Source organism: Heptranchias perlo, chromosome 26 (assembly GCF_035084215.1).
Source record: "Heptranchias perlo isolate sHepPer1 chromosome 26, sHepPer1.hap1, whole genome shotgun sequence".
Classification (NCBI taxonomy): domain Eukaryota; kingdom Metazoa; phylum Chordata; class Chondrichthyes; order Hexanchiformes; family Hexanchidae; genus Heptranchias; species Heptranchias perlo.
In genome coordinates this window covers 22312008-22338422 of record NC_090350.1, presented here as the reverse complement: position 1 = coordinate 22338422, position 26415 = coordinate 22312008, and the positions used below count along the sequence as shown (strand labels likewise).

Below are 26415 nucleotides of genomic sequence, written 5' to 3'. Positions count from 1 at the left end.
CATAAATGTGAAAAGTTACCTTTACAGAAACAGAATACTGTTTCGACAGATTTTGGCATTCATCTAGTTTAGCTTGATTCTTTTCAATCTCAGCAACCAATGCCTAAACCAAAATAAATAATTTTAATCCACATTTTTCATTGTACAGAATACACAAGGTTAAAAGCAAGTTTACTGAGTTTTATGTAATTTACTCACAATTAGCACACCATTCTTAATTTTTAGGGAATATATTACATTTTGGGAGTTAAAATTATGCAGCAGCAAGAAAGGTACCGGAGAAATTTAGAAAGGGAGCAGAAGGGAAAAACATAAGTTAGGGAATCAACATTGAAGGTAAGCTGTAGAAAAGGAGACACAGACTCTCATTTTTTTGTATTAGAAACCTAGTACTTCTTGGTGTACACTCCCTTGATAATCCTCTATTTAGTTAGTTCATTCTATTTTAACAAATGATAAATCATTTCATGCACTACTGCTGCGTTATCGATGGGGATTGATGCGTTACAGTGGATGTAGTTTTTCTTACCGTTTGTTGACTAAGCTGCTCTGACAGGACCTTGGTATCTTCAGCCTTGCCTGGCTCCATCTTCTCTTGCTGTGCAGTGGTTTCCTCTATCCAATCAATCAGCGACTGATGGCAGCCCCTGTAATTCTTTAGCAACTCTTGAATGCTTTCCAATTCAGATTCTCTGTATAATGCAGGGAAAGGGTAAAGTGAAGTGGATGAACATAAAGTTTATGGTCAACTCTCCTGCCCTGTTGTACATAAGACTTCATTCTAGACCACACCCGTAATTTTCTACCAGAGGCAATGTCAGAGACCTTGAGTGAATGACCAACATAATATGTAAAATTTTAGCTCAACAGCTTCAACTTAGCAGCAGACCATGAAAAAAAAATGAGGGATAAACTGGAGAGGTGTTTTTTATGTGGCTACCATATAATATTAGGATTACATAAAGTTGGCCAGACATTGCTAGTGGGACTGTGAAGAACTAAATGTTCAGGTTGGCTTGGAGCATTGGAGTACTGTCGGATCAGGTATTATTGGGAGAAGCCTCCTCACATGTTAGCTCATAAAATGGCCATGGCACAAGTACAGTGAGAATTAACCTTCATGGTGTTTTTTGCCTTTTTGTTTAAATTGCTGAGAAATCGAGGTGAAAGACCGAAGTTTGTAGTGCAATGCACTTCCAAGCTTAAAACAATTAAAATAGAAGATTAGGTAAATCAGGACGTAAGAACCTGGTAATACCAAGGTTGTGGGAAGAATAGACTGAGTGACATAAGTAGTTCCAAAGTTTTGAGGTGCTAGGAAAGAGTGAGCTATAATGGAAGACAGTGCAATCAGCCTTGGTTACAGTACAGTCAGATGTAAGGGGAAGAATTCTTGCTGACAAATAGAACAGAGATATTCTGCCATTTATTTTGCAAATCTCCATTTAGTGATCATAAAAAAAATGCAAGCAATGTTGTGGGTCTCAAGAAAGAATTCGTTATTTTTGATGCAGATCTTAAAACAGAGAACCAGTATCAACCAGAAGAGGACAAAGATGGGCTGAATGAACAGACTTGCTTAAGGTGGGCCTTGGTGAGAAAATACAAAAGCAGGAAATAAAGTCTGCATCAGTCAAGAAGACTGGGCTGATAATTTTTGAAATCAAGACTTCTTCAAAGCCAAAAAAACTATATGAAACATTTGAAAAACCATTTACAGGACTCAAAGGATGACTGACCTGGTCTCAATCTGTGAACGGACATTTTGCCATCGATCTTTCAGCTGCACTACCCTTTCCTGATATCGTTCCAAGTCCAAGTTGCGTTCGTTGTGTAGGTGAAAGAGGTGTTCGCAAGCAGCATTTGCTCGCTGCATTTCCTCTTCCAAAGAGGAAAACACATCCTGTTTATCATTCACATCATCAAGCCATTGCTGTAAGTAACAAAAATTACACTTGATTTGCTTTGGTATGAAAATATCTAATACCCAAGAATGTCTAAATGTTAAACATCAATAAAAGTTCAAAAGACAATTACTTTCACATTTTTGTTATCCCAATTTATCAGTTTGTGACTCCATTACAAGTACAGGTGCAATGCCCATACTCAATAACTATTAAAAGATGCTCTGATGTATGTGACATAGTGTGTTCAAACAAACACTTGGTTGGACAAATGAGTTCATATCGATAATCCCTAAACTGACACCAGTGTCTATAGTGATTATTGGCTATCAACATGATTGTATGTATCTTGTCCTCGAGACCCACCTCCTGCTCTCTTGGCCCCATTCCCACCAAAATGCTGACTGACTAACTTCCCTTCCTGGCCCCCATTCTAGCTCAAATTATAAATGGTTCCCTCTCCTCAGGTGCTGTCCCCATCCCTTTCAATTCTACCGTCATCACCCGCCCACCAAAAAACCCACTATTGACCACTCTGTCCTTGCAAACTATTGGACTATCTCCAACCTTCCTTTCCTAACAAGTCTTTTAACATGTTGTCGCCTTCCAAAGTTGTGCCCATCTTTCCTGTAACTTTCTGTTTGATCCTCTCCAATCAGGTTTCCGCCCCTTCCACAGCACTGAAACGACCCTAATCAAAGTCACAAACGGCATCTTTTGTGACTGTGACCGGGGTGCACGATCCCTCCTCATCCTTCTCAACCTTTCTGCAGCCTTTGACACGGTTGACCATGCCATCCTCCTCCAACACCTCCCCTTGCTAAGTGGGACTGCTCGTGTCTGGTTCCACTCTTACCTATGTTGTCAGAGCCAGAGAATCTCCTGCAATGGCTTCTCTTCCAGCCCTTGCACTGTTACCTCTGGAGTCCCGCAAGGGTCTATGCTTCGCCCCCTCCTCTTTCTCATCTAAATGCTACCCCTCAGCGACATTATCCGAAGACATGACGTCAGGTTCCACACGTACGCTGATGACACCCAGCTCTACTTCACCTGTCTTGACCGCTCCACTGCTCGTGGTGTCAGCCTGCTTGTCTGACATCCAGTCCTGAATGAGCCGCAATTTACTCCAATCAAACATCGGGAAGGCTGAAGTGATTGTTTTCAGCCCCTGCCATAAACTCCATTTCCTGGCCACTGCTCCAATCCCCTGCCCAGGCCACTGTCTCAGTCTGCGCCAGACTACTCACAACCTCAACATCCTATTTGACCGAGTTGAGCTTCCGACCCCATATCCTCTCCATCATAAAGAACGTCTACTTCCACCTCTAACATCGCCAGTCTCTGGCCCTGCCTCAGCCATCTGCTGCTGAAACCCTCATCCACGCTTTTGTTACCCCCAGACTCGACTATTCCAATGCTCTCCTGGCCGGCCTCCCATCTTCCACCCTCTGTAAACTTGAGCTCATCTAAAACTCTGCTGCCCGTATCCTAACCCGCACCAAGTCCCACAAACCTATCACACCTATGCTTGCTGAGCTACATGAACTCCCAGTCCACCTGGATTTTAAAATTCCCATCCTCCTGTTGAAATCCCTCTATGGCGTCTCCCCTCCCTATCTCTGTAATCTCCTCCAGCATTCAACCCTCCACGAACTCTACATTGCTCCAACTCTGCTCTCTTACGCATTTTCCCTCCCTTCGCCCACCACTGGCTGCCGTCTAAGCTCTAAGTTCTGGAATTCCCTCCCTAAACCTCTCCACCTCTCTCTCCTTCTTTAAGTCCCTCCTTTAAATCTACCTCATTGAGCAAGCTTTTAATCACCCCTTCTAATATATCCTTCTTCGGCTCAGTGTCAATTTTTGTCTGATTACGCTCCTGTGAAGTGAAGTTTTCCTACGTTAAAGGCGCTATATACTGCAAGTTGTTGTTACCTATTACTTGGCCAGTACCAGAACTTCCAGGACCATTAGTGTAGGATTGTGTTAATGCTCATATTTTACTTATTCTGATTACTGATACAACTATCTGACCTGTAGTACAGTTCTGTGTTCTTCAATAGCCTCCAGGTCTACTGGTACTATATCTTCCTCACTCAGCTTCATTTCGTACATTTTAACCAGCATCTCAGCTCCTTGACTGCTTTTCAACATCACATCCACTGTTTTCAGCCTAAAAGAAAATTAAATGTTGAAAAATTTCATGCATAAGAATATAACAGTGGAGGTTTTAGAAAAAGTTCTTTTGGTATCCAATTTGACCATTTTTAATTCTTTTCCTCCTTATTAATCAGGAATCTATCTAATTTGCCTTTGAATGCTTCAATGGAGCGAGCACTGCCTGCAGCAAATTCAATGACTCCAAGTATGAAGACAGCATACACCAAACTAACTTTAGCTTACAGTTTCTTCTGTCTTGGTTTAGCACAATGTACATTTCCACACCTTTACCAATGCACTTCATTATTTAAAAAAAAACAGAAAAAAGATTTGGGATAGGGAAGGAGGTGCAAATAGATTTAGGATATGGATTTTGTCTATATGACCAATGATCTAAAGCTTGAATCACCTTTGCTGCCATTTTTGAAATCTTTCTACTACTTCTGTGCTTTTTAACAATTACATGACCACGTCTGAATACAGCAGTTCCTTTTGTGATCTGACAAATGTGTAAAAGTATACCATTTCCTTGAACTTGTATGCTGTGGATCTACTTATAAACTTCAACATTCTACTTGCCTTTGCAACTAACGTCATTCAGTGTGACAATATTTAATATTTCATCAACTATTAAGATTTTTTTTGGCTCATCTACTCTTTACTTGTAACCTTATTTGCCGTAATTAGTACCAAATGAGTATTAATTGCCATATACAATTTTTACTTCATTACAGATTTACTGTACTTTTTCTTGGCAAAGAAGCACTTTCAAATCAAAGCACTTCTCCTGTTAAATTCCACATGTACATTATATAGTACATTTTGCAAGACCCAGTGTTGCCAGTGGCACATGTTGGAAAATTCCAGGCATGCTACTCACGATTTTCCATCCATTGATTTCAGAGTCTTCCTTGTTTCTTATGACATGTTCAGAGATATTTATTTTACATGAGGAGCTGTACATAAATGCAAGTTGTTGCTAACGACTAAACCAAATTAGAAAGGAGTGGGTGAAAGGTGATGCATTGTGTAATTTTGTGTAAGCTGGCATCATTTCCTTGCTGTAAATTACTGCAGAAGACTTGATCAAACCCCAACATGTCAGATTAATGTTATCAGTATCAAGGATTCAGTGCCGTCACACTATAAAATGTATCACAATATTTGTTGAACTTTGTGCATGTCATTTAACCATTTCTTATTTTTTTAGATTGCCCTTCACTTGTGCGTGTGCACAAAAAGTACTACTACAAGGGTGCATTTAACGTCTATGATTACTTTCTTATTGTTCATCAGTCTTTTCTTGTTGCTATATTGCGTTACTGTTAATCTCTGTGCTCTGACTTCCCTTTGTTTCTTATCTGCACCATGCGTTTGTTATGTCGCTAACATTTTACATTTTTTGTTGAAAAAATAATGTCCTCACTGCTACCTGACTTAGAGGTTCAGCTCTGTATAACCCCTAGATGTTTTACTGGGAGACACTGGATTGTATCGCTTTTAAATTCTTCCAGTCTCAGTCTCCTTTTTAACTGAAAAAAGTGTCTCCAAAAAAGAAAATCCTAGATACAAAAATATGGACTGCTCATAGATGCTAGCCCTACAAAATATGGATCAAGTTGCCATTTTTAAATACACTCATTTAGTAATTGATTATACATTTAATTCTTTCCAGTTTTGTTCTAACCTAATGCCTTTTGTGTAATTTCACACTCACTTGTGCATGTAGGTGGAGGACATTGAATGTACTTGATCCATCTTCTGTACAACCAAGTCCAGCTCAGAATGCAGCACTGGGATACAAGCTGCAGAGGGAGACTGGTAGAAAAAACTCTCACATTTCTTTGTCAGCTGATTCAGATCTGATTTTAACCCATCCAGTTCCTGCTGCATATGCTGTAAAAACAGTAAAAAAAAGTCAATAATCAATAAACAAATTTATGAAAAGTTCACTTGACAGAATGAGGATAAGTTGTTTAAAAGAGATAGCAAGAAGTGAAAAGGTTTTCATATGTATCTATCTCATGGGGGAGTTCTGTCACGTAACATTAAGGGCACTCAACTTTAGTTAGAGTCATATAGCATGACCCTCACAAGTGCAATACTGACAGACTGTTGTGACCATTAATCAATTTCAACATATTACAGGCACATATTGCATTAGACAAACCTCCTGTTCAACGATTCTGAAGGCACAATCTTGCATGGCATCCCCTTCTGGTGAGGCCTGAAGTCTCCGTATTAATCGGTCTTTATACTTTTCCAGGCTCAGGCAGATATTTTGCAGCTCTGAGATATACGTCCTACTCAGTGTCTCATCTTTCTCCTCTGTTTAACAAACACATGATAATTGGATATTAAACTTGAAAGTAACCTCTTCTGCTATTTTTAATTCACATTGATCCTTGACATAACCAGGAAGATAACTAAACTTCTTAAAAGAATATAATCATTAAATTTACTTTCCAGTTTTCAAAGCTTTCATTGTGAAGCCATTTCCTTATAGGATTCAATATTGCACCAGTCAACTTTGCTTCCTAAAAGTTAAGACTAATGGTAGTTGGAACTTTGGCTTAAAGACTGGCTAAAACTATGATGCACCCTACCACTCAAAAAAAATTATAATGCTAGCACAACTATTTCTGCATTAACACAACAAACTTTTAGTAGGATCTCACTCACAGTTGATATTGCAGCAGGCAATACTATACCAATTTTTAAAAACTGAAATGGACGGACAGTTTGAGTTGAAGAATTCAACAGTCTCTCAAAAAAAAACTAGGGATTAAAAGGTCTCCTTTCCCTACTTTTTTCTCCGTATTACATTTGTAATCTCTGACTAATAGTAAGAGCAGGTAACTAGACATCTTTACAACAGGCACCACCTGCTAGGTGTGAAAGTACTAATGCAACAGACTAGAAAGTTTAAATATGATACGTGAGTCACCATCTGAGACTATTTTCAAGGGTTTGCTCAGAGACTAAAACACCTTTCTGAAAAATTTTTTTTATTAACACCTTATGGTATGACTCCACTTCAATTGTTAAGCATTGTGCTGTTTTAATAATTTTTTTTTCTTATTCATTCTCAGGATGCGGGCCTCGCTGACAAAGCAAGTATTTATTGCTCATCCATTGTTGCCCTTGAAAAGGTGGTGGTGAACCTTCCTCTTGAACTGCTGCAGTCTTTGTGGTGAAGGTACTCCTACAATACTGTTAGGTCGGGATTTCCAGGACATCGGGTCAGCGAAGATGAAGGAATGGTGAAATATGTCCAAGTCAGAATGGTGTGTGACTTGGAGGTGGTGGTGTTCCCATGCGCCTGCTGCCCTTGTCCTTCTAGGTGATAGAGGTCGTGGGTTTGGGAGGTGCTGCCAAAGAAGCCTTGGCGAGTTGCTGCAGTGCATCCTGTAGATAGTACATATTGCTACATCTTGCTATGTCTTTCTACTTCTATGGACTATTCTACATGTAAATAAACTTGACAAAGTAGTTTTAGCCTGTACACACTGTTCTGGTGCCACATTACATTCCTCCTTCAGAAGAGACAGGCAAGTGGGTTGGGCATTCCATGTATTCTCCAATGAGTATTATATGACGATTATGGGTTAATTATTAAACCTGGGTCACTATCCTGTACACAGCTATGAATAAATTTTGAGTCATAGGGGACTCTGTCTGCTTACGGAGACTGTCATTTAGCCGTGAATACAAGAGCAGTATTGGGGAAAAGGTCTTAAGTATAACAGTGATCTTGGTTCTGGCAACGGATGCTGCTTATATTTGCCTTCAGTGGCACAGTGGTCAGAGACACCCCAAGAAACCCCCTTTCAAGGGAAGTCTTGGTGCCTGTAATAGCACTGGCATCACTAGTTATACTGTACAAGATTGCTTCCGACAGTAGTCTTGCTATAAGTAAACAGATTAATAATATCAACTGATGATCACAATCTTGCTTTTCAAAGATTGCGAGTGTCCAGTTGTTGGGAAAGGTGCCCACTTGTTTATGAAAATCCAGCTCATGAGGAGCAGCTTATGATGCCTCTAGGATGTGTTTCAAAGATACTTGGTATGCTACTTCTACAAAGTGGCTCTTTTATTTTTATAAAATAATTACATTGCAGGCCCTAACCCAAGGGCATAGTAATTCTGATTTTGTGTTCTTTATCCTGACCTGTTTCCATGGATACCAGCAGCTCCTCACAATGCTCCTTACAGTTATCCACCTCTTCCTCTAACCGTAGCCTGTCTGCAATGGAAAAGACCTGAGACTCCTGGCTGTCCTCAAGGAAATCGTCATAATGCATCTGGAGATTTTTCATCACTTGTGGCTGCTCACTCACTTTCAAAGTTTTAAACTGGAATGAAAAAGTATCGAGGTTGTCTAAATCTGATATGCATTTGCCATAAATGGTTTTAATCCTTAGACTGCCAGCAATCTGGAGAAGTTACTGTCACCCTTGGTCGGTTTGGTTTTGTAAGCTGCCAGCTCACACACTGATCCATTAGCAATTATTATAGCAACAATGCTACTCAAATATTACTGTTAGGTAAAAGTAAAAATTCTAAGGAACGTTAGAGGCAAAGAACGTAAAATACAAATTATACAAGTTAGCGTGATGGAAACAAATGCAAAATATTGATTAATTTTAAAAGAAACTCTTTGTCAATGTAAGTATAGAATTGTTCACTATGCTGGATATAGCATTCATATACACATCCCTGCATGAGGTACATTTCACAAAAGGAACTTCTACAAATTAAAAAAGATGCAACTTATACAAAATATATAGTCGGGAATGAACTGCAGATATGTATTGGGTTTGTTATAATTTTGGAACTTGCATGTGCAATCAGGGTTGTATCAGTCATGGACACAATGAGCTAAATTAACTTGGGACTGGCTACATGTCTGTAAATTTAATCCTAACCTTTCATATTCTACAGTTAATTACACACCACAGCTATAGGTATGTATAGTTTCCATAGCCTTTGGCAGCAATCTTTTAGCAAAGCAGAGGATACGTACAGTTTCTTTGTTCCAGGAGCGAATGGTTTCAATGTCTTTCACTAGATAGTTCCAGGACACTACACTTTTCATGTTAATGTGCAGCTGGTGCCACAAAGCCATAACATTCTGATACATTTGTTCAATTCTGAAATACATGATTAGAGAGGTCTGAAAATATAAAGTCAAACTAGAAACTATCATAAATTTTACATCATAGCAGGAGCAGATCATATTGAGGCCTGTATGACATTGCCATCCACTTAAACTTCTCACTCGTGGATCCATTTCTCTAAAATAGTTGAATATGGGGCTCTGAAGGCAGACCCATTACAGGATTATTTCAACAAATTGCTCTAGTTTTTTAAAAGTAGATTTTATCTAATATAAAACAAAGGTACAGAGAGTGTCAAATTTCAATTTCAAAGAATTATGATGACGATAAAGGTCAAAATAAAAGTTTATCAGTGATGTACACAAGTTTATAACATCGCAGATGTAATACTCAAGCAGAATGGAGCCTTCATGACATAGCTAGCCCAATACCAATGGATCGCCTATTATGTCATTATTAACTTGAAATGGACATTTGAAGCCATGTGTCATTTGAATTAAACTTATTTATTCTTCACAAATGCACTTAAGTGTCATAACTGTAACAAATCCTCTGTAAATATGTTCCTTAGGATATCATTCAGAACAGATCTGAAATATCATTTACTATCATAGAAATTTACGGCACAGAAGGAGGCCATTCGGCCCATCGGGTCTGTGCCAGCCAAAAAAGAGCTATCCAGCCTAACCCCACTTATAACATGGAAATTCTGATACCTATATAAAGTAGAGGTCAATTTAAGAAATTTTGATACAGAGCAACACATTACTGCTGCATATATCAAACAAATTATTTAAATTAGATTTTATAAAGAACAAAGTTCACAGATTTTTTTAAAAGCGACTACAATCAATTAGTTGATTGTATTCTTATTGTATTCTGCAATAAGATAGTATTATCAAAACAACTATACAACATTGTGATATAGTAATGAAATGGTCTGTATTGTATGCTACCTGCTGCCAGTGTCGATAGCTTCCTGGTTGGGTGCAGGGATTGTGAAACAGACTGATGGAACCATCGCCTCATTCCCTGTGGGACTAATGACCTTCCACTTGGTTCGGTGAGAGTTATCCTCCAGCACACACTCGTCATTCTTACAGACGGTGATCTGTTATTAATTACAAAGTCATAACTCTAGTACTTTTTCCAATACATACATATCTATATTTCACTATTCCATTTTACCAGCAGAAGCACATCCAGACTTACAAGGTACCCATTACTTAAATGGAAAATGAAACAACTACATTTTAACTTCTTCACTCACTTGGTTGAATTATTTGTGCATAAGGTGCTGGGTCCATGGCCACGGAAAAGAATTTGTGCATAAATAATGAATGTGAAGTGTTGGGAGAGATCCAGTGCTTTATGGTGCTGACCATTAATGCAGATTTTAATAACACAGTGAGCCATAAAAATCATGAAGACAATCTATGATCTACTATTGTAGACTTCCAGACATTTACACAGCAGCTACTTCATTTTTTTTTGGATAATAAGGAACAAAACTTGTGACAAAATAAAATCAATGTCAAATTTTGTCACAAAATTTGGATGGTTATGAAGCTGCTATTACTGTTCACTTGAGTGATTAAGAAAATTGTTCTTTTTTTGATTAAGTAGAAAGTCTGCTCCCCAACCAGATGGTCATGGGTTTTGAATAGTGACAATTATTAAAGCACATATACCATTGCTTGGGAGCGATATTTCCAAGTTGAGTTGCATATAAAATGTCTTGCAAGGTGCAATGCACCATCTCTGATGAAGGGAAAAATTGGCATGGTTGCATGACCCCATTGAAAACGTACCTCCTGTTGGCCAATCCCGAAGTGACATTGACAGTGGTTATGGAGTGTAGACTTCCCAGCTGATGGATGCTGCATGGTGCCAAGCGGCTCCCATGAGAAATAACAGAGACAGGGCAGGGGGAGGTGAGGGAATAGGGATAAAAAAATTGTTTGCAAAATTCATTAAATTTCTTACTTAATAAAGCACTACAGAGTTGAAAACTTATGATAGTACAAGAACAAGATGTCAGTGCCAATTCTAGGTGCAAGCCATCCAAGGCTAAATATGGAGACTGTATTTAACATATTTTAATATTGCTCTCTACACATTGCTAAAAATAACTCAGTATTTTGTTCCCTTTTCAATCTTTTACCAAGAGCAGGTGCAGAGCTCATACCTCAATTTGCCTGTAGTCACAGATAGCCTTGATCGGGATAGTGGTTTTGATAGCATTATCAGGATTTCTTGGTTTCAACTGAACAATTGTTTTTGCTCTTCCAACGAGACTTGCTACGGAACTCTTGTACTTGATCAGCTGCTCCTTTTCATCCTTCAAAATAAAGTTATAGTCAAAAACCAAAATATTTGAAGTGATAACTTACACTATATGAAGTAAACTGTAATATGAAGTAAACTAAGCTGTTAAACTGGAAGATTTGCAGATGGAATAAACCAGGTGAAAGACATCTTGAGCTTGTACAGTCAAAATTACAACAGTGATTTCACTTATCAACAGGAAAATAAGAAATCTTCTTCAAATACCAGTTACAATCAACTTAAAATATCATCTACATTTCAAAGTAAATACGATTTAAAAGCTGAATTTCGATTGCGTGATAACACCAAGTTCACAGCATTTTCACAAAACCTTTCATTTTCTTTTTTTGCCCTCCAGAGGGTATGCGGATACAATGGGCCAGATTTTGCTGCAAAAATAATGGCGAGGCTAACAGCACTCATTGTTATTTATGTGCAAATCGGACAGCAACTTCCAGCGAGCGCACATGTGTAGTTAAAAGCGGAAATCTGGAAGTTGCTTTCTGAGATGCGATGCTCCTCCAAAACCTGCACGAAAACGGTGTCTCGCCGTCTGGCCCCCCTGTTCAAATGTAATGAACGGCATGAAGTTCCTGTACTGATATCACAGATACAGACTAAACTCACCAACAAAAGTTAAGTCAAGTCATTTCAAGTCTAAGTACCATGTTAATGGTGTGATAAGTCTTAATCAACCTCTCTGGCACTGAAAATTAACTTTTACATGTGTGGAGTCTCATTCCTTCAGATTTTAATTATTGATGGAATTTAAAAATTTTTAAAACATTTTTTCTTTCTCTTTTATCTGTGTGTCTTAATTCAATCTTTCTTACCTTCTCTATTTCGCTTTCTGTACCTGATTTGACATTGAATTCACTATTCTAACTTACACTACTTCCTGATTCTGACTCTGCTTCAATCTGATTGGTTAAGGAGATACACAGCTGCTTGCCCTGTTCACACAGATCCCAGATGCCCTGTAGAGAGCACCGTGCTTTTTGGATCTCTAATTTCCAGGAACTCGCCATGCAGAAGCTCATAGAAAGTCACTGGGCGCGTGGGTAACATGCCCAGTGAATTCGGGTGCGGGAATGTCTGCGATGGAGGAAAGGCTAGCCTCCATCGAGTTTCAAGCACGGCTCAACAATGAGTCCATTCAGGCCCTGACAAGGACCGTTCGGATTCAGGGTGAGCAACATTCTGCCGCCTTAAACAGGCTGACAGACACCTTACAACTGGCCTTCCAAGGCTTCACACAAGTCCTCCAAACTGTGGTCCAGCAGAGTGGAAGGAGTGACGTGGGCCTTGGCCAGGGGAGGGATGATGGTGAAAGGGGCATGGAAGTGGGGACGCCACTCAAAGTGCTCCCACTTCTCACCCGTTGCCCCCCTCTCAACCAGTACCCGCAATGCTGCGCCCTTTCCAGGTGGTCGAGTCTGCCCCTGCACAGGTACAGATGCAGCAGTCTTTGAAGGGGCCCTCACGGGCACCGAAACCCAGAGGGCGTTCGCGCAAAGCATCTCATCGGTCAGGGCATGGACAAGAGCAACCTGCCACTACTTCTGCTGAAGCCACAGGGGTAGCACCACATAGGGGTTCCCGTAAACGTAAGGCGAAGGTTTTGTGAGCACAAAGGGGATGCACACAGGTGTAAGACAAAATGTCATGTTTTTGATTTACTTTCATTTGTTTTGCAAAAAAACAAACATTTGTTATCACCACTACTGCCACGTCTTTGCAAATTTTGTCTGGTTTGTGCAATAATGCCTTTTCCTGAGGATCAACAGGAAGACCCACACCTGATGCCACCCACTGTGTCACTGCAGAATGGGTGTAGGTGTATTTGCAAGGCTCTTTTGTGCAGACGACCGAGAGACGCCGGCGATGTCCCCAGTGGTACCCTGGAAGGATACGGAGAAGTTGTTAAGGGCAGTGGTGACTTTGACAGTGACAGGTAAGATGATGGTGCTCGGGCCAGCCGGGAGCAGCTCAGGGAGGAGGAGGCTCTGCAAACATCCCCATCCTCAATGATGGCGGAGTCCAGCACGTGAGTGCAAAAGACAAGGCTGAAGCGTTTGCAACCATCTTCAGCCAGAAGTGCCGAGTGGATGATCCATCTCGGCCTCCTCCCGATATCCCCACCATCACAGAAGCCAGTCTTCAGCCAATTCGATTCACTCCACGTGATATCAAGAAACGGCTGAGTGCACTGGATACAGCAAAGGCTATGGACCCCAACAACATACCAGCTGTAGTAGTGAAGACTTGTGCTCCAGAACTAGCCGCGCCTCAAGCCAAGCTGTTCCAGTACAGTGACAACACTGGCATCTACTCGACAATGTGGAAAATTGCCCAGGTATGTCCTGTCCACAAAAAGCAGGACAAATCCAATCCGGCCAATTACCGCCCCATCAGTCTACTCTCAATCATCAGCAAAGTGATGGAAGGTGTCGTCGACAGTGCTATCAAGCGGCACTTACTCACCAATAACCTGCTCACCGATGCTCAGTTTGGGTTCCGCCAGGACCACTCGACGCCAGACCTCATTACAGCCTTGGTCCAAACATGGACAAAAGAGCTGAATTCCAGAGGTGAGGTGAGAGTGACTGCCCTTGACATCAAGGCAGCATTTGACCGAGTGTGGCACCAAGGAGCCCTAGTAAAATTGAAGTCAATAGGAATCAGGGGGAAAACTCTCCAGTGGCTGGAGTCATACCTAGCACAAAGGAAGATGGCAGTGGTTGTTGGAGGCCAATCATCTCAGCCCCAAGGACATTGCTGCAGGAGTTCCTCAGGGCAGTGTCCTAGGCCCAACCATCTTCAGCTGCTTCATCAATGACCTTCCCTCCATCATAAGGTCAGAAATGGGGATATTCGCTGATGACTGCAGTGTTCGGTTCCATTCGCAACCCCTCAAATAATGAAGCAGTCCGAGCCCGCATGCAGCAAGACCTGGACAACATCCAGGCTTGGGCTCATAAGTGGCAAGTAACATTCGCGCCAGATAAGTGCCAGGCAATGACCATCTCCAACAAGAGAGAGTCTAACCACCTCCCCTTGACATTCAATGGCATTACCATCGCCGAATCCCCCACCATCAACATCCTGGGGGTCACCATTGACCAGAAACTTAACTGGACCAGCCATATAAATACTGTGGCTACAAGAGCAGGTCAGAGGCTGGGGATTCTGCGGCGAGTGACTCACCTCCTGACTCCCCAAAGCCTTTCCACCATCTACAAGGCACAAGTCAGGAGTGTCATGGAATACTCTCCACTTGCTTGGATGAGTGCAGCTCCAACAACACTCAAGAAGCTCGACACCATCCAAGATAAAGCAGCCCGCCCAAAACATTCATTCCCTTCACCACTACAGTGTGTACCATCCACAGGATGCACTGCAGCAACTCGCCAAGGCTTCTTCGACAGCACCTTCCAAACCCGCGGCCTCTACCACCTAGAAGGACAAGAGCAGCAGACACATGGGAACAACACCACCTGCACGTTCCCCTCCAAGTCACACACCATTCCGACTTGGAAATATATCGCCGTTCCTTCATCGTCGCTGGGTCAAAATCCTGGAACTCCCTTCCTAACAGCACTGTGGGAGAACCGCCACCACACGGACTGCAGCGGTTCAAGAAGGCGGCTCACCACCACCTTCTCGAGGGCAATTGGGGATGGGGCAATAAATGCCAGCCTCGCCAGCGACGCCCACACCTCCTGAACGAATAAAAAAAAAGAAAGCATCAAGGAGGCTGCAGATGTCCACAACTACATGTCGAGTGACTCTGAGCCTCTGTGTGCACTGCTCCTCAGAGAGGTCCAGGAAGCTGAGCCTCGGTCTGTGGCGAGGGTTGTGCCTTCTGCGACGCATCTCTCTCTGTGGTTGCTCTCCCTCCTGCTGTGCAGGTGGATGTGTCACAGCATTGTGTTGTGGAGCTCCACGTGTCAGAGGTGGACGGCGTGGCTGGCGAGGCTGTTCGTCCTCCGGGGAGGTCATGACTGAAGCTATGGCGACCCCCATCCGGAAGATGTATGTTTGAGGGGGTCCGCAAGGTAGGTAAATGTGTCTGCACCTGGGTTGAGGTTGCAAGTTTGTGATTTTTTGTGTTAGGAGGAGGGTGGTGCAGGCCAAACTTTGTCCAAAGTGACAGAGTGGCCTCCTGCAATGAGTGAGGGTCTCCCCCCCGCCCCCTCCCCACCTGTCAAATGGACCTTTGCAGCTGCCACAGGCTGATGGCTGCAACACGTCCATTTGAACTGGGAGCGTTTCCCCCAATACGGGAAACACGGTCAGTTGACCTGAAAATCCCACCCCTCCTAAAATATCCTCCAAATCAGGTCTCCTAACGACCTGAAGTATCAAATTAATTGATTTAATTGGGATCCTGCCGGCTTTAATTGCCGGCGGGAGTCCCGCATGCGGGGGCTGCGCGCGCATCTAAGTGCGTCACTGGGGAACCCGGAAGTGGGCAGGTTGGAGCCGGGCTCTGCACCCACCCCGGGAATCCCCAATTTTCGGAGCCCCCTCGCCACGTACGCACCCGCTCGGACATCCGAAAATCGAGCCCTACGAGCTGGCGCTGTTCGTCCATTGCTCTTAGAAAAATCTGGCCCAATATACAAAGGGAACAAGTCTGATTTTCATTGTTAAATGAAAAGGGTTCATTAGCAAGCGCTTACAAGAATCTAAACTTTTAGAATTTGAAATGATCACAAACCAATTTATAGATTATTCCACAAACTTATTTGTATTGCAATGGATAAACATCAGATGCACAAACACAGTAGGTAACCTGTACTGGTATTAATCCAGCCAGTTAAACGAGGTCAAAAATCTATATGCTTCCAACCCTAACTAAAATATGGTTAGCATAATGTTCCTACTATCTGTATGTTACAAATGCGGGAGAAATTGTCACATTTTCTTTGGTTAGCCAAGCATCACAATGGCCCAATATTTATGGGGAAGGAGTGGTGGGGGGTAGGCCGTAGCGGCTGGGAAACTGGCATGATCTCATTAAGATGTTTTGTCTCCATTTCCTGGCCGGCAGCCAGCCAGATTGTGAGGCTGACTGCCGTGCAGGAAGGCCTGGGCTGGTAGGCTGCAGCTGGGGAACAGTGAGGAGGGAATAGGGGTGGGGGGGAAAAAAATGAGATGGACGGGCCGGGGGGGGGGGTGGGGAGGAGATCGGACGGGCCGAGGGGGGGGGGGGGAGGAGATTGGACGGGCCGGGGGGGGTGGAGATCGGAGGGGATGGGGAGGAGATCGGATGGGCCAGGGCTTGGGGGGAGAAGAGAGAACAGAGATCGGACGGGCCGGGGCTTGGGGGGAGAAGAGAGAACAGAGATCGGATGGGTTGGGAGATTGATCGTAGGGGGTGGAGGTTGCGGGGAGGGTCGGACGATCGCGGGGAGGGTCGGACGATCGCGGGGAGGGTCGGACGATCGCGGGGAGGGCACTCCTGATCCTCCTCGCCCACAAGCAGTTCTGGAAAGGCACTTACTTGCTGGATCTGGTCAATCTCACCTCCTCAAGCTGCTGGGTTTTGGGTTTCCTGAGCCCTGGGAAACTTGTCCCGCAGGTGTTAAATTTAAAAGCCTGCTTAAATTTGAGGCACACAGCCTCATTAAAATATTTAAATTAAGGACCCGCCTCTGGAGAGCAGGTTAGTCATCCGTCCCCCGACCCGCCTTCGTTACAACCAGAAGTGGGCTTGTTGGAGGCGGATTTCCGATTTTTTTTGACATTTTAACCACCCCCCCCCCACCTCCCCTCCTGGGGGGAGGGGGGGTTAAATTCCCCCATAGTTTTGTTTGGAGGTTCTGAAACAATGTAGAAATCTATGTTTTATTTGCTCAATTTGGAGTGCTGATTCTCTTCCTGTAAGGACACTCCACTTAGATACAGACCAGCAAAGCCAAAGCTTAGGGACCTCCAAATGTGCGCGTGGGTTCTGATGGAGTTTAACCAGTTTAACTATACTGCCTACAAACGTAAAGCACTGGTAAGCAAGCCACCGCTTGTCCAGCCACGAACAGCCTACTCATCAGGGCACTGGTATGCAGGGTCATCTGGAACCGAGTGGGAAGAATCTCTAGTGACAGATCCACTCTGGTAAATTCTATTCCTGGACCAAGCTGGATAGTAAATAATTAACCTTGAAGTACTGTAGACTCGCCCTGCTCCAGCATCAGATTACTGAGACTGCCATAGATGTTTCTGACTTTTCATTGTCAGGCATGCCGTCTTATTGTCACATGACCTCAAAGTCCCACTTACCGCTCCATGAAGAGGGTAGTCACTAGTTGGTTGTTAGACAGCGCTGAGCATGGGTTGAAGCCATTATTAGGTACCAGGAGCTGCTCATTAGTGGCATGGTGGGTAACACAACTCACTATAAAATGTCAGAGTACACTAAGGCCATCTTCCTGACCGCAGCATGGAAACACATCACACCTCATCAAATGGCTGTTCCACCAGATGAAGGTGTGGAACTTCAAAAGCAGCTATTTGTCTCTTTCCAACCCAATTATGGTAGGCTTGAGCACTGGATATATAAATGCATATTCTTATACCTAACTTCCAAGTAACATGTCCCAGCAATTGTCATCTCAGTGTTTTCTCTTCTGCCATACAATGAATATCTGCAGCTCACGGTGAAATGTCAAAGTTAAAAATGGTGTTATCACTAATTGCTTAATTCAGGACCTTCTATAAAGGGCTTTTGGATAAGAGGCAATCCTTCATATTTCTCAAACAAACAAGACAATTTTCAAAAGGCTAGTTTCATATTCATATTCAACATGCATGATTCTGTCCATACCATGGAATCTTGAAGTAGATCCTCCAGTTTTGACAGACCACTGGTCCTATCACACTTATATTTTCTCTTTATCGTCTCCTGCAGGTTCCGTAAATACTGCTCAGCTTCTTTAATGTCAATTAAAAACTGCAAGACAGCAGGAACACACAAATATTTATCTTAGTGGATAAAAAGGGCTAAAACAGAAGACACTATTTTGCCAAACATCTCCTATACTAGGGTGGGCAGATATGCATTAGTAATGTAGAAAACTCAACCTGTAGAACATAAGTTTCCGTATCAGGTTGTCTGTCACAAATTCATTTGTCTCAGTTGGGCAAGTTTAATGAGTTCTTTAACAACTGCTTCATCTAGTGGCCTTAGTGAAATGTTGCATCTGTAACAATTGTACTATTCAGCTTGCCCCAATCCAATTGAGCCTCTAACTGACAAAACAATGAATGGCAATAATGGAAAGTATGGAGGATTTATTCTGTTCATCTCAGTTGAAAATGTACAGTTGCAAACAGTCTGTAAATGGGAGATGAAAATATAGATAAGAGGTAAAATTGGTAACAATGTTAACTTGGATGTCTAATGAAGGTAATCTATACACAAAAATGAACAAATGTTAACAGTCATGTTCTATAAAAAATGGCGATAGAACAACTGCTATGAAATCCAACCATATTAGTCAAGGCTCCAATCATTATCAGATTTCTCTACTTCACAGAATTCAAAAGGTCTAAAATACATATGGACAAGAACTTTATGAAAATATCCAATGCACAGCTTACTGATGGCTCAGCAAGTTGGTTCAGTGAGTAATTGAACCTTACAAACTAGGAATATCCAGGTTTGATTCTTGGAGCTGCGGTAGGGGCCTGCAATTGGCCACAGCGGCGTTGGGTCGAGGAGGGGAAAATCAACCAAAGTTCCTGCTCATGACTCAATAGTCTATGCTGAAATGGAGTACAGGATCAGGTTTGGCTGTGTTTCCCTCCATGGTTGAACAGCTTACCCCAACACTCACTGTCTAGGCCCACACATAAATAATGGCTATTCAGGTGAGGTAGAGGACAGAGACCAGCATTCGTGAAACAAGACCTTTGCAAGGAGTCAACACCTTCAGGAGAGGAGGGAAGAAAAGTGGTGAGAAAAGAAAGAATGTCTAATACATGAGCTTACTAGATACCATGGGAGCTATGTAACTGTTGAGATTGAGAGAAAATATGAGAAGATATATTTTCAAAGAGAATCACAGACTTTTGTTTGGGATGCATGTGTTGCTCGTCTCAGAGGCTGAGGTGATAGGGACTCTAGCGAAGAAGAAAAAAAGTAAAGAATGGAAGGAATGGAGAAGTTAAAGAATGAGAATTAAAGAAATAGCACAGAATGGATCAGAGAAACAACAGAGATAAAAAGATCCAACCCAGAGAAACCATAAGAAAAAAATCTGAGAAAAAAGGAATATGACACTTTCATTGTTTCCATTTTTCTTAGAATGTTTGCAGTCATAAACATTGAAATATAAAGCAATGACAAGTATAAAATTCACAGGGCCAACACAGGCAGGGGAGAGCAGAAAGAGAGATGAATAAAGAAAACGTCTCAACATAATATGGGAGCACAATCTTAATCTTCGTTTTTTTAAAAAAGTTACGGAAGTGAAATTATAAACCATTATCAGGAATGTGAGAATAGGCAGTGTAATGACAAAACATTGATGTTCTTCATTTAAGGTACAAATAGAATTTATTCCTCAAGATTGGGTAAGATTTTGTCCACAAAGTTTATTTCAAATTTCCCCTTTTAAAACATTGGAGATGATTTTCTGATTACAATGGAAATTAATGCAGAATCAGATGTACATTCATTTGTAAAATTCTCATTAGACCCAAGAAGGGTCTTCTTTGCTGCCTTGCAGTCACAAAATTGAACGAGTAACTAATTCAATTTAAATACTGATTGTCAACTGCTATTCGATTTCACTGCTCGCCAGATTGAGGCTGGGTGACAACAGGATTTATCAATACGTATTAAGAATCCGGTCAATTCTTGATTAGGACATTAAGTAAAGAAAAATGCAAAATGGTATAGGGGTGAATACTTAAGATTAGTGCAAATAACTCCTGCGATAAAGCCAAAGCAGCTGTTCAGTTCCAACTGAAAACAATGGAAATTCCGAGAAATAAAATGTTTAAACAAATACATGCTGGAGTCAGGGAACTGTGAACTACATGCATTGGACACTCAATCTATGTATGCTAGCGGTGAGAAGAAATCTCTAATTATTAAAGTAAGGGACTAAAATGTAAAGTTTTTCCTCTTTTATGGAAGACTGTTATCTTCAGGAAGTCATCATCTGTACAGAATCAAGTAATGAGGTCTTATTTAGTGGAAAAAATATTGTAGCAGAATGAAAATAACATAACAGAAAAATAATTGGGATGAAATAATTACAGAAGTTTAATGACTTTCCATTTTATTAGACTTATAAAAATCTGGCAAAGAAACAAGACCATTTTAAGGGGAATATCTTCATCAGGCACTCACTTCCTTCTCCTTGTCATGTTACTTTCCTGAATGTAATTAGTATGGACTCAGTTGTGGAGTAACATGCAACAGGCCTTTTCCTTCCCTCTTGAAGATGTGCAGTTCATGCTGGTAAGACTCAGGAAAGAGCTGTGCAAAGTCACTACTATAGTCTTTTGTGTGGAAGAGAATTACTCGTCACCATGTGCAGCAACACTACAAATACAACCTTTTTGAGTTCACTTACAATGTCCCTACGCATAGTAACCAGAGTAATAATCCTCCTATAGTTACCTAGCAACAAAATTGCTGATGAGTTGGGCTCAGCAGTGGCTGAGACCTTGCAAATAGCACCTTGCTCTTTAGTGCGCAATTTACATTGGCAAACAAGAGTTTAATTTGCTCGCCACCATGAACAATCCAAACAGGCCAATTTTCTAAGTCCACACGGCCCGCAGGGAATCTCATGGCTGGAACGGTTGGGAAACCAGAGGCAGGGTGCCCCTGTATTTCCAACTTGCACTGTTGACCAGCAAGCCTCCCCACCAGCAGCATTGGACCTGTAAAATTACCCTCTTAGTGTAAACAAAACAACTCAAATATTTCAGTAATCAGTACATGGATTGACCCTCAGTTGGGTCACTATTTATTTCTACAAATAGATCTCTATAATCATCATGTTTATTGTAACTATAGCAGTTTGTTTTACCTGGAAGTAGGCAGTATTATCTTTCACATGCTGTTCCACACAACAACACAGCTGTTTGATCCAGTGCCACTGTGTTTGAAGTGCCGCACTGTATGCCTTGGAAGTGACAGAAAGCAGCTTAGTCAGAACATTTATGTTGGGTTTTTGTGATGAAACTACCCCACAGTATAAACAGATTGCACCATTAGACAAGAATGCATATGCACTTATCATTCTGACTAAATGCACCCTCCCTAATAGAAGTTACATTAAAGAACTTATAATATGGTGCCTTATCACATCCTCAGGCCATCTCAAAGCACTTCACAACTAATATGTTACTTTTTGAAGTGCTGTCACTGCTGTTATGCAGCAAACAGGGCAGCCAATTAGACACAGCAAGGTCCCATAGCAAAGGAGATGAATGACCAGATAGTCTGGTTTTTTTTGGTGGTGTTGATTGAGGATGGAATGTTAGTCAGGATACCTGTGGAATATTTAATGAGGGAGTGCTGCATTGTTGTACTACATCTCATTTGAAGCATTATGCATCTAACAATTTAGCACATATTGCACTCAAATGACAGCCTAGATTATGTGTCCAAGTCCTGGAGTAGGGCTTGAACCCATGACCATTTGACTCAAAGGGAAGAGTGCTATCAACTAAGACAATCTGGCATTAATGGATCTTATGTAGCTCTGTCTTGCTATTAAATTATTATTTTAAATGTGAATTTCAATATCTTTATAAAGCAATGAATTTTGAACATTTTTGCTCTACAATTCTTTTTAAAAGTTGCTTTCTTTTCATCTTTGCTCATGAAATACCCTCTTATTCCCCAACACTATAGAAATTGGTTAAGCACCAATAATATAGCCAAAAGGATTAAACGCAAGGTTTTGTAACCCTGAAGACTAGATGTTCTGCATTAAAATTAAAATATTTTTTCTTTACAACTGGAGAATATTGATTATGATGTCTGCTGTATTAATTTTCTACTACTGTTTGTTATTATCCATTATTGGAAATTTACAGAACAAAATAGGCCAATTATTCCTATTTTCCCCCCTTCATTTTGGATGATCGATGTTCCAAACTGAGGACACGCCACAATCATAAGCAACCTGACTACCCATCTCTTCCACCACCCTTATAACGCTGTTAGTCATTATGTTAGCAAGGTCATGGACTTTTGCCTAAGAATTAACATTGTTCCTTGATCAATTAACAGATGATGCATCTTCAGCAAGCAGATGAAATCCTGCCAAAAGTTAGCACTTCTATCTGATATCCTGGCAGAGATCTGTGGCAGAGATCTGTTAAAACCCAGGCACTCAATGAACAGCAAGTGAGAGCAAATCATAGATGTTGAGGCTGGGGCTTTAACTCAGCTCCTCGAGAGATCAGGAAAGTAATGCTCTATTTAGGTACAACTACTTGGAACAACAACTATAATTTTTAAATTAAAAAAACTAATCATGGTATTCTCATACAATTTAACTGCATAATGGGTTAAACAATAGAGGCAGCTAGAATTCTGACTTATTTCTCTGATGAAATCAGACTTCAGCAATGATTTGTCAAACTCTTTACATAGTAGAACAAACTACCTCAACTGTCTGTCTGGCTGGATGGTTCTCCAGTGAAAGCTGTTCTCCTGTCTCTTGGTGAGACTTGATAACCTTCTGTTTGTGCTCCAGTTCTTTCTTCAGTTCCTACAGGAGATATGATAGGAGTTATTTTTAAACCAGCCTTCACTCAATTATTTTAATGATCACATCAATTATTGAGATACATAGAGACAGAGTACAAATAATCCTGATTGTCAGTAGCAAAGATTAGAAAAGTATCTTGGAATTTATAATCAAGGTCAGCAAATGGGAGGAAAAAGTGCAAGTGCCAGTAACACAAACCAGATTGGAAATCTCTGCCAATATTATAATTAATGCTGACAAACATTTGTTCATTGTTTCACAAAAGAAGCCTTTTCAAGACACATTACAAATCTTGTGTTACGGTTTTTCAACTAGTTACTATTTAAAAGTATAAAAGTTAATATTTATGTTAAGCTATTTATTCAGCAGAGAGATGGTTAATAGTTTTTCTCACTAATCTGCTCTAGTTGTCAGATGAAGTGAACTTGTAGAATTAGTCAGATAGAGGACTGAAATCTGTTAGCTCGGTTTGACTTTATACAGAACTGTTTGGATCTAAACTGGTATATATCAATCACATCAGTTCTGGTCTAAAACTTTTCCTATTTGTCCCACGTTTGATCCATTTCATTTTTTTTGTTTGTTTTCCCGAGCCATATGCTATACTCATCTCAAACCCCACCACAACTGCTATCTTTGAGGTGGTGGGGGGGGGAGGGCATGGGTGTGACTGCATCAACCAATAAACTGCTGATAATTTACTTGTATGAACACATAAAGGAAGCATGTTTTCTATTATAAAATATCTCAACAACACGCCAGAATCAGCTTGCAGGAGACAATTCAAGAAGTACAAGTTGGACAACAATGTTTTTCTGTGATGTTTAAGAGAGCCACAAAAATCAGTAAATATCATGGAAGCAGAAGCATGTGATTTCAAGACTGCAGTTAAACTAGTCAGTGCAATGGCATGATAACCCTAAAATGACTAGGAAGGGGTTGAAATTGCAATTAAGTGCAAAGTTTTAAAAAAAAGTTCTCCAGTCTCATCATCCCTTAGTTTGGTGAATATATCTATCTTTATTAAAAATTTGGTGAATGTTTGTCTGTGTGAATGTAGCACAAATCACAAACTTACCATAAGCTTGGCTCCAACAACTCTCCTTCCCTGCTGCCAACAAACAATGTACCCATGAGGCCAGTGAATACCCTCTCCCCCACTTTTTGATCCACTCCTGGCAGCTGACTGCCCAGATTAGCAAGCCCAATGTAATGCACAAAAGTCAGTTTCTGATTTAAAAGGCTACAATTCCCAACGCCACTGCATGGCTGGGTTTGCTTATGGAAACAGTTGTCAAGCCACCGGCATAGAAAAAGTTGTTGGAAAATAGTAACTATACATGAAGAACAGTCTATCCCCAATGAAAAAAACTCTTAACTTTCTTCATTTCATCAGCATTGCTGCCAGAGAAGGACAGGAGACAGAAAAACAAACAAACATTGGGTTGGGTGAAGAGAGACAAAGAGACTTTCTTGAAGAGGGTGGAAGAGAGATGGCAAGACACCCAACTTGATGAGAGCATACGAATAGAACAGTGGGAAAAGACAAACATACCCATCCATGCTCACTCTCCATTAAATTTTTAGAAGCCCATGCATCCCCCCTAACTCCTGGGGGAAGCAAAAGAAAATAAAAATAAAAATATGGACAATTTCAGGAAAATCTCTGGGAAATTCTCCTAGACTCCATGAGGCAATTGAGCAAACTTCAAGGGACCATGGTTATCCATCACCATACAAACTTTTTAACTAATCCCCGCCTCACTCCCCATATTCCCTATACTATACAGGGTCAGAAATAGCCACCTCCATCCACAGCACAGCACAGCGAGATAAATTTTGTTGTGCGGTGATGGAAGAGAGAAATCGTTGCTTCTTCTGGAAGTGGGAAGGATGGTGACTGTAGAGGCTTTGCAGGCCAGGATTATAAAACAGCGTATCCTCGACTCAGCATGAACAAAACCACAGGAAATCCAACAGTATACAATAAAAAACCTTGACATAAAACTTACAATGAAATATTCTTTCTTTGCAGAAATATTTGTATTCTTGTCACTCCAGTCATAAGCCAATTCTTCCTCCTCCTTTTCATTCAGCCAGATGAGCTCTGTTGTCACTTCTGATACAAAACTGTGCAAACTAATCAGGTGTCTCATACGCAACCTTGATGTTTCCTGAGGAAAAAGAATATACAGCATTACATATTGAATAAGCATCAAGGAATGCATCTCTTAGTCAGTGATCAACACCATGAAGAAAACACAAAAATAGTAAGTCCTACTTTATCACTTTATTGTATAACTATTGGAGTAGTGTCACTGTTTTTGATGTCGGCTTCTGACAGAGGTGAAATATTTATGATAAACTACAACTACTGTCCAATTAATTTCTAAATCACAAATGAAAGTTCCTTTTTATGCTTTTAGGTAATATATTTTTGTGTGTAGAATGTACTGGTTTTCAGTGTTTGAGAGGGAAAGACATTTCCAGCCACCGTTGTGCACCTCTTTACGGTTGGTGCAGAGTGCCATTGGCACAGGTCTCAGTCCAGTGGTGAATCCTCTACGTTTGAGCAGGAAACAGAGGGCTATACACTCACCAAAGAAACAAATGAAAAGAATCTTTAGGTTTTCACAGGATAAGCAAAATGTATAGACGACAGATGAACAGGCAAAATAAAGTACCAACATTAATTCTTTTCTGACACTCCATGATTTCTGTAGTGCAGCGAAATTAAAACTGGTTATATTCGATCAAATGAATTATCTACCTACTCGCTGGGAATAGACTAAAATCAGAGTTTCCAGTTCTTCTCAATTCCACGGCCATGGAAACGATCACAGACTTTGCCCCCCCACCATGGAATCAGGAACAGGAGTACTGGTAGCAGCAAAGTAACACGAGAAGGAACAAGAGAAGTTTGAAAAATACAATAGGCTTTTACAGTAAACCTCATTTAATACAAAGGTCTCAGGCTTTAAATAAGAATTATATGTTAACCAAAGGTTTTCTGTAAAAGCTGACTGTATATCTTGTGTTTCTTTCATTCCAGATCCTAGTGTTTTCTGTTCTTGCATCTCTGCTCTCGGTTCTGCCACTGTCCCTCCCAATCCAGCCATCTCTGATGCTCTGCTACTGCTCCCACAACCTGAGCTG

The 26415-nt window shown here is 41.2% G+C and overlaps 1 protein-coding gene across 16 annotated transcripts in view; it reads right to left on the bottom strand.

The window, feature by feature from the left end:
• macf1a (microtubule actin crosslinking factor 1a) overlaps nt 1–26415 on the bottom strand; it is a 523722-nt gene that overhangs the window by 187471 nt on the left and 309836 nt on the right. For all 16 annotated transcript variants that reach the window (XM_068006497.1, XM_068006495.1, XM_068006501.1 and 13 more), the window contains 14 exons: nt 25272–25433; nt 23155–23259; nt 21565–21660; nt 18342–18467; nt 11373–11525; nt 10141–10295; nt 9091–9217; nt 8236–8419; nt 6232–6389; nt 5779–5957; nt 3936–4074; nt 1740–1933; nt 530–692; nt 20–103 (listed from right to left, as the gene is read on the bottom strand). In XM_068006497.1, coding sequence (XP_067862598.1) covers nt 20–103; nt 530–692; nt 1740–1933; nt 3936–4074; nt 5779–5957; nt 6232–6389; nt 8236–8419; nt 9091–9217; nt 10141–10295; nt 11373–11525; nt 18342–18467; nt 21565–21660; nt 23155–23259; nt 25272–25433 — 2025 coding nt within the window. The remainder of the gene's footprint in view (nt 1–19; nt 104–529; nt 693–1739; nt 1934–3935; nt 4075–5778; nt 5958–6231; nt 6390–8235; nt 8420–9090; nt 9218–10140; nt 10296–11372; nt 11526–18341; nt 18468–21564; nt 21661–23154; nt 23260–25271; nt 25434–26415) is intronic.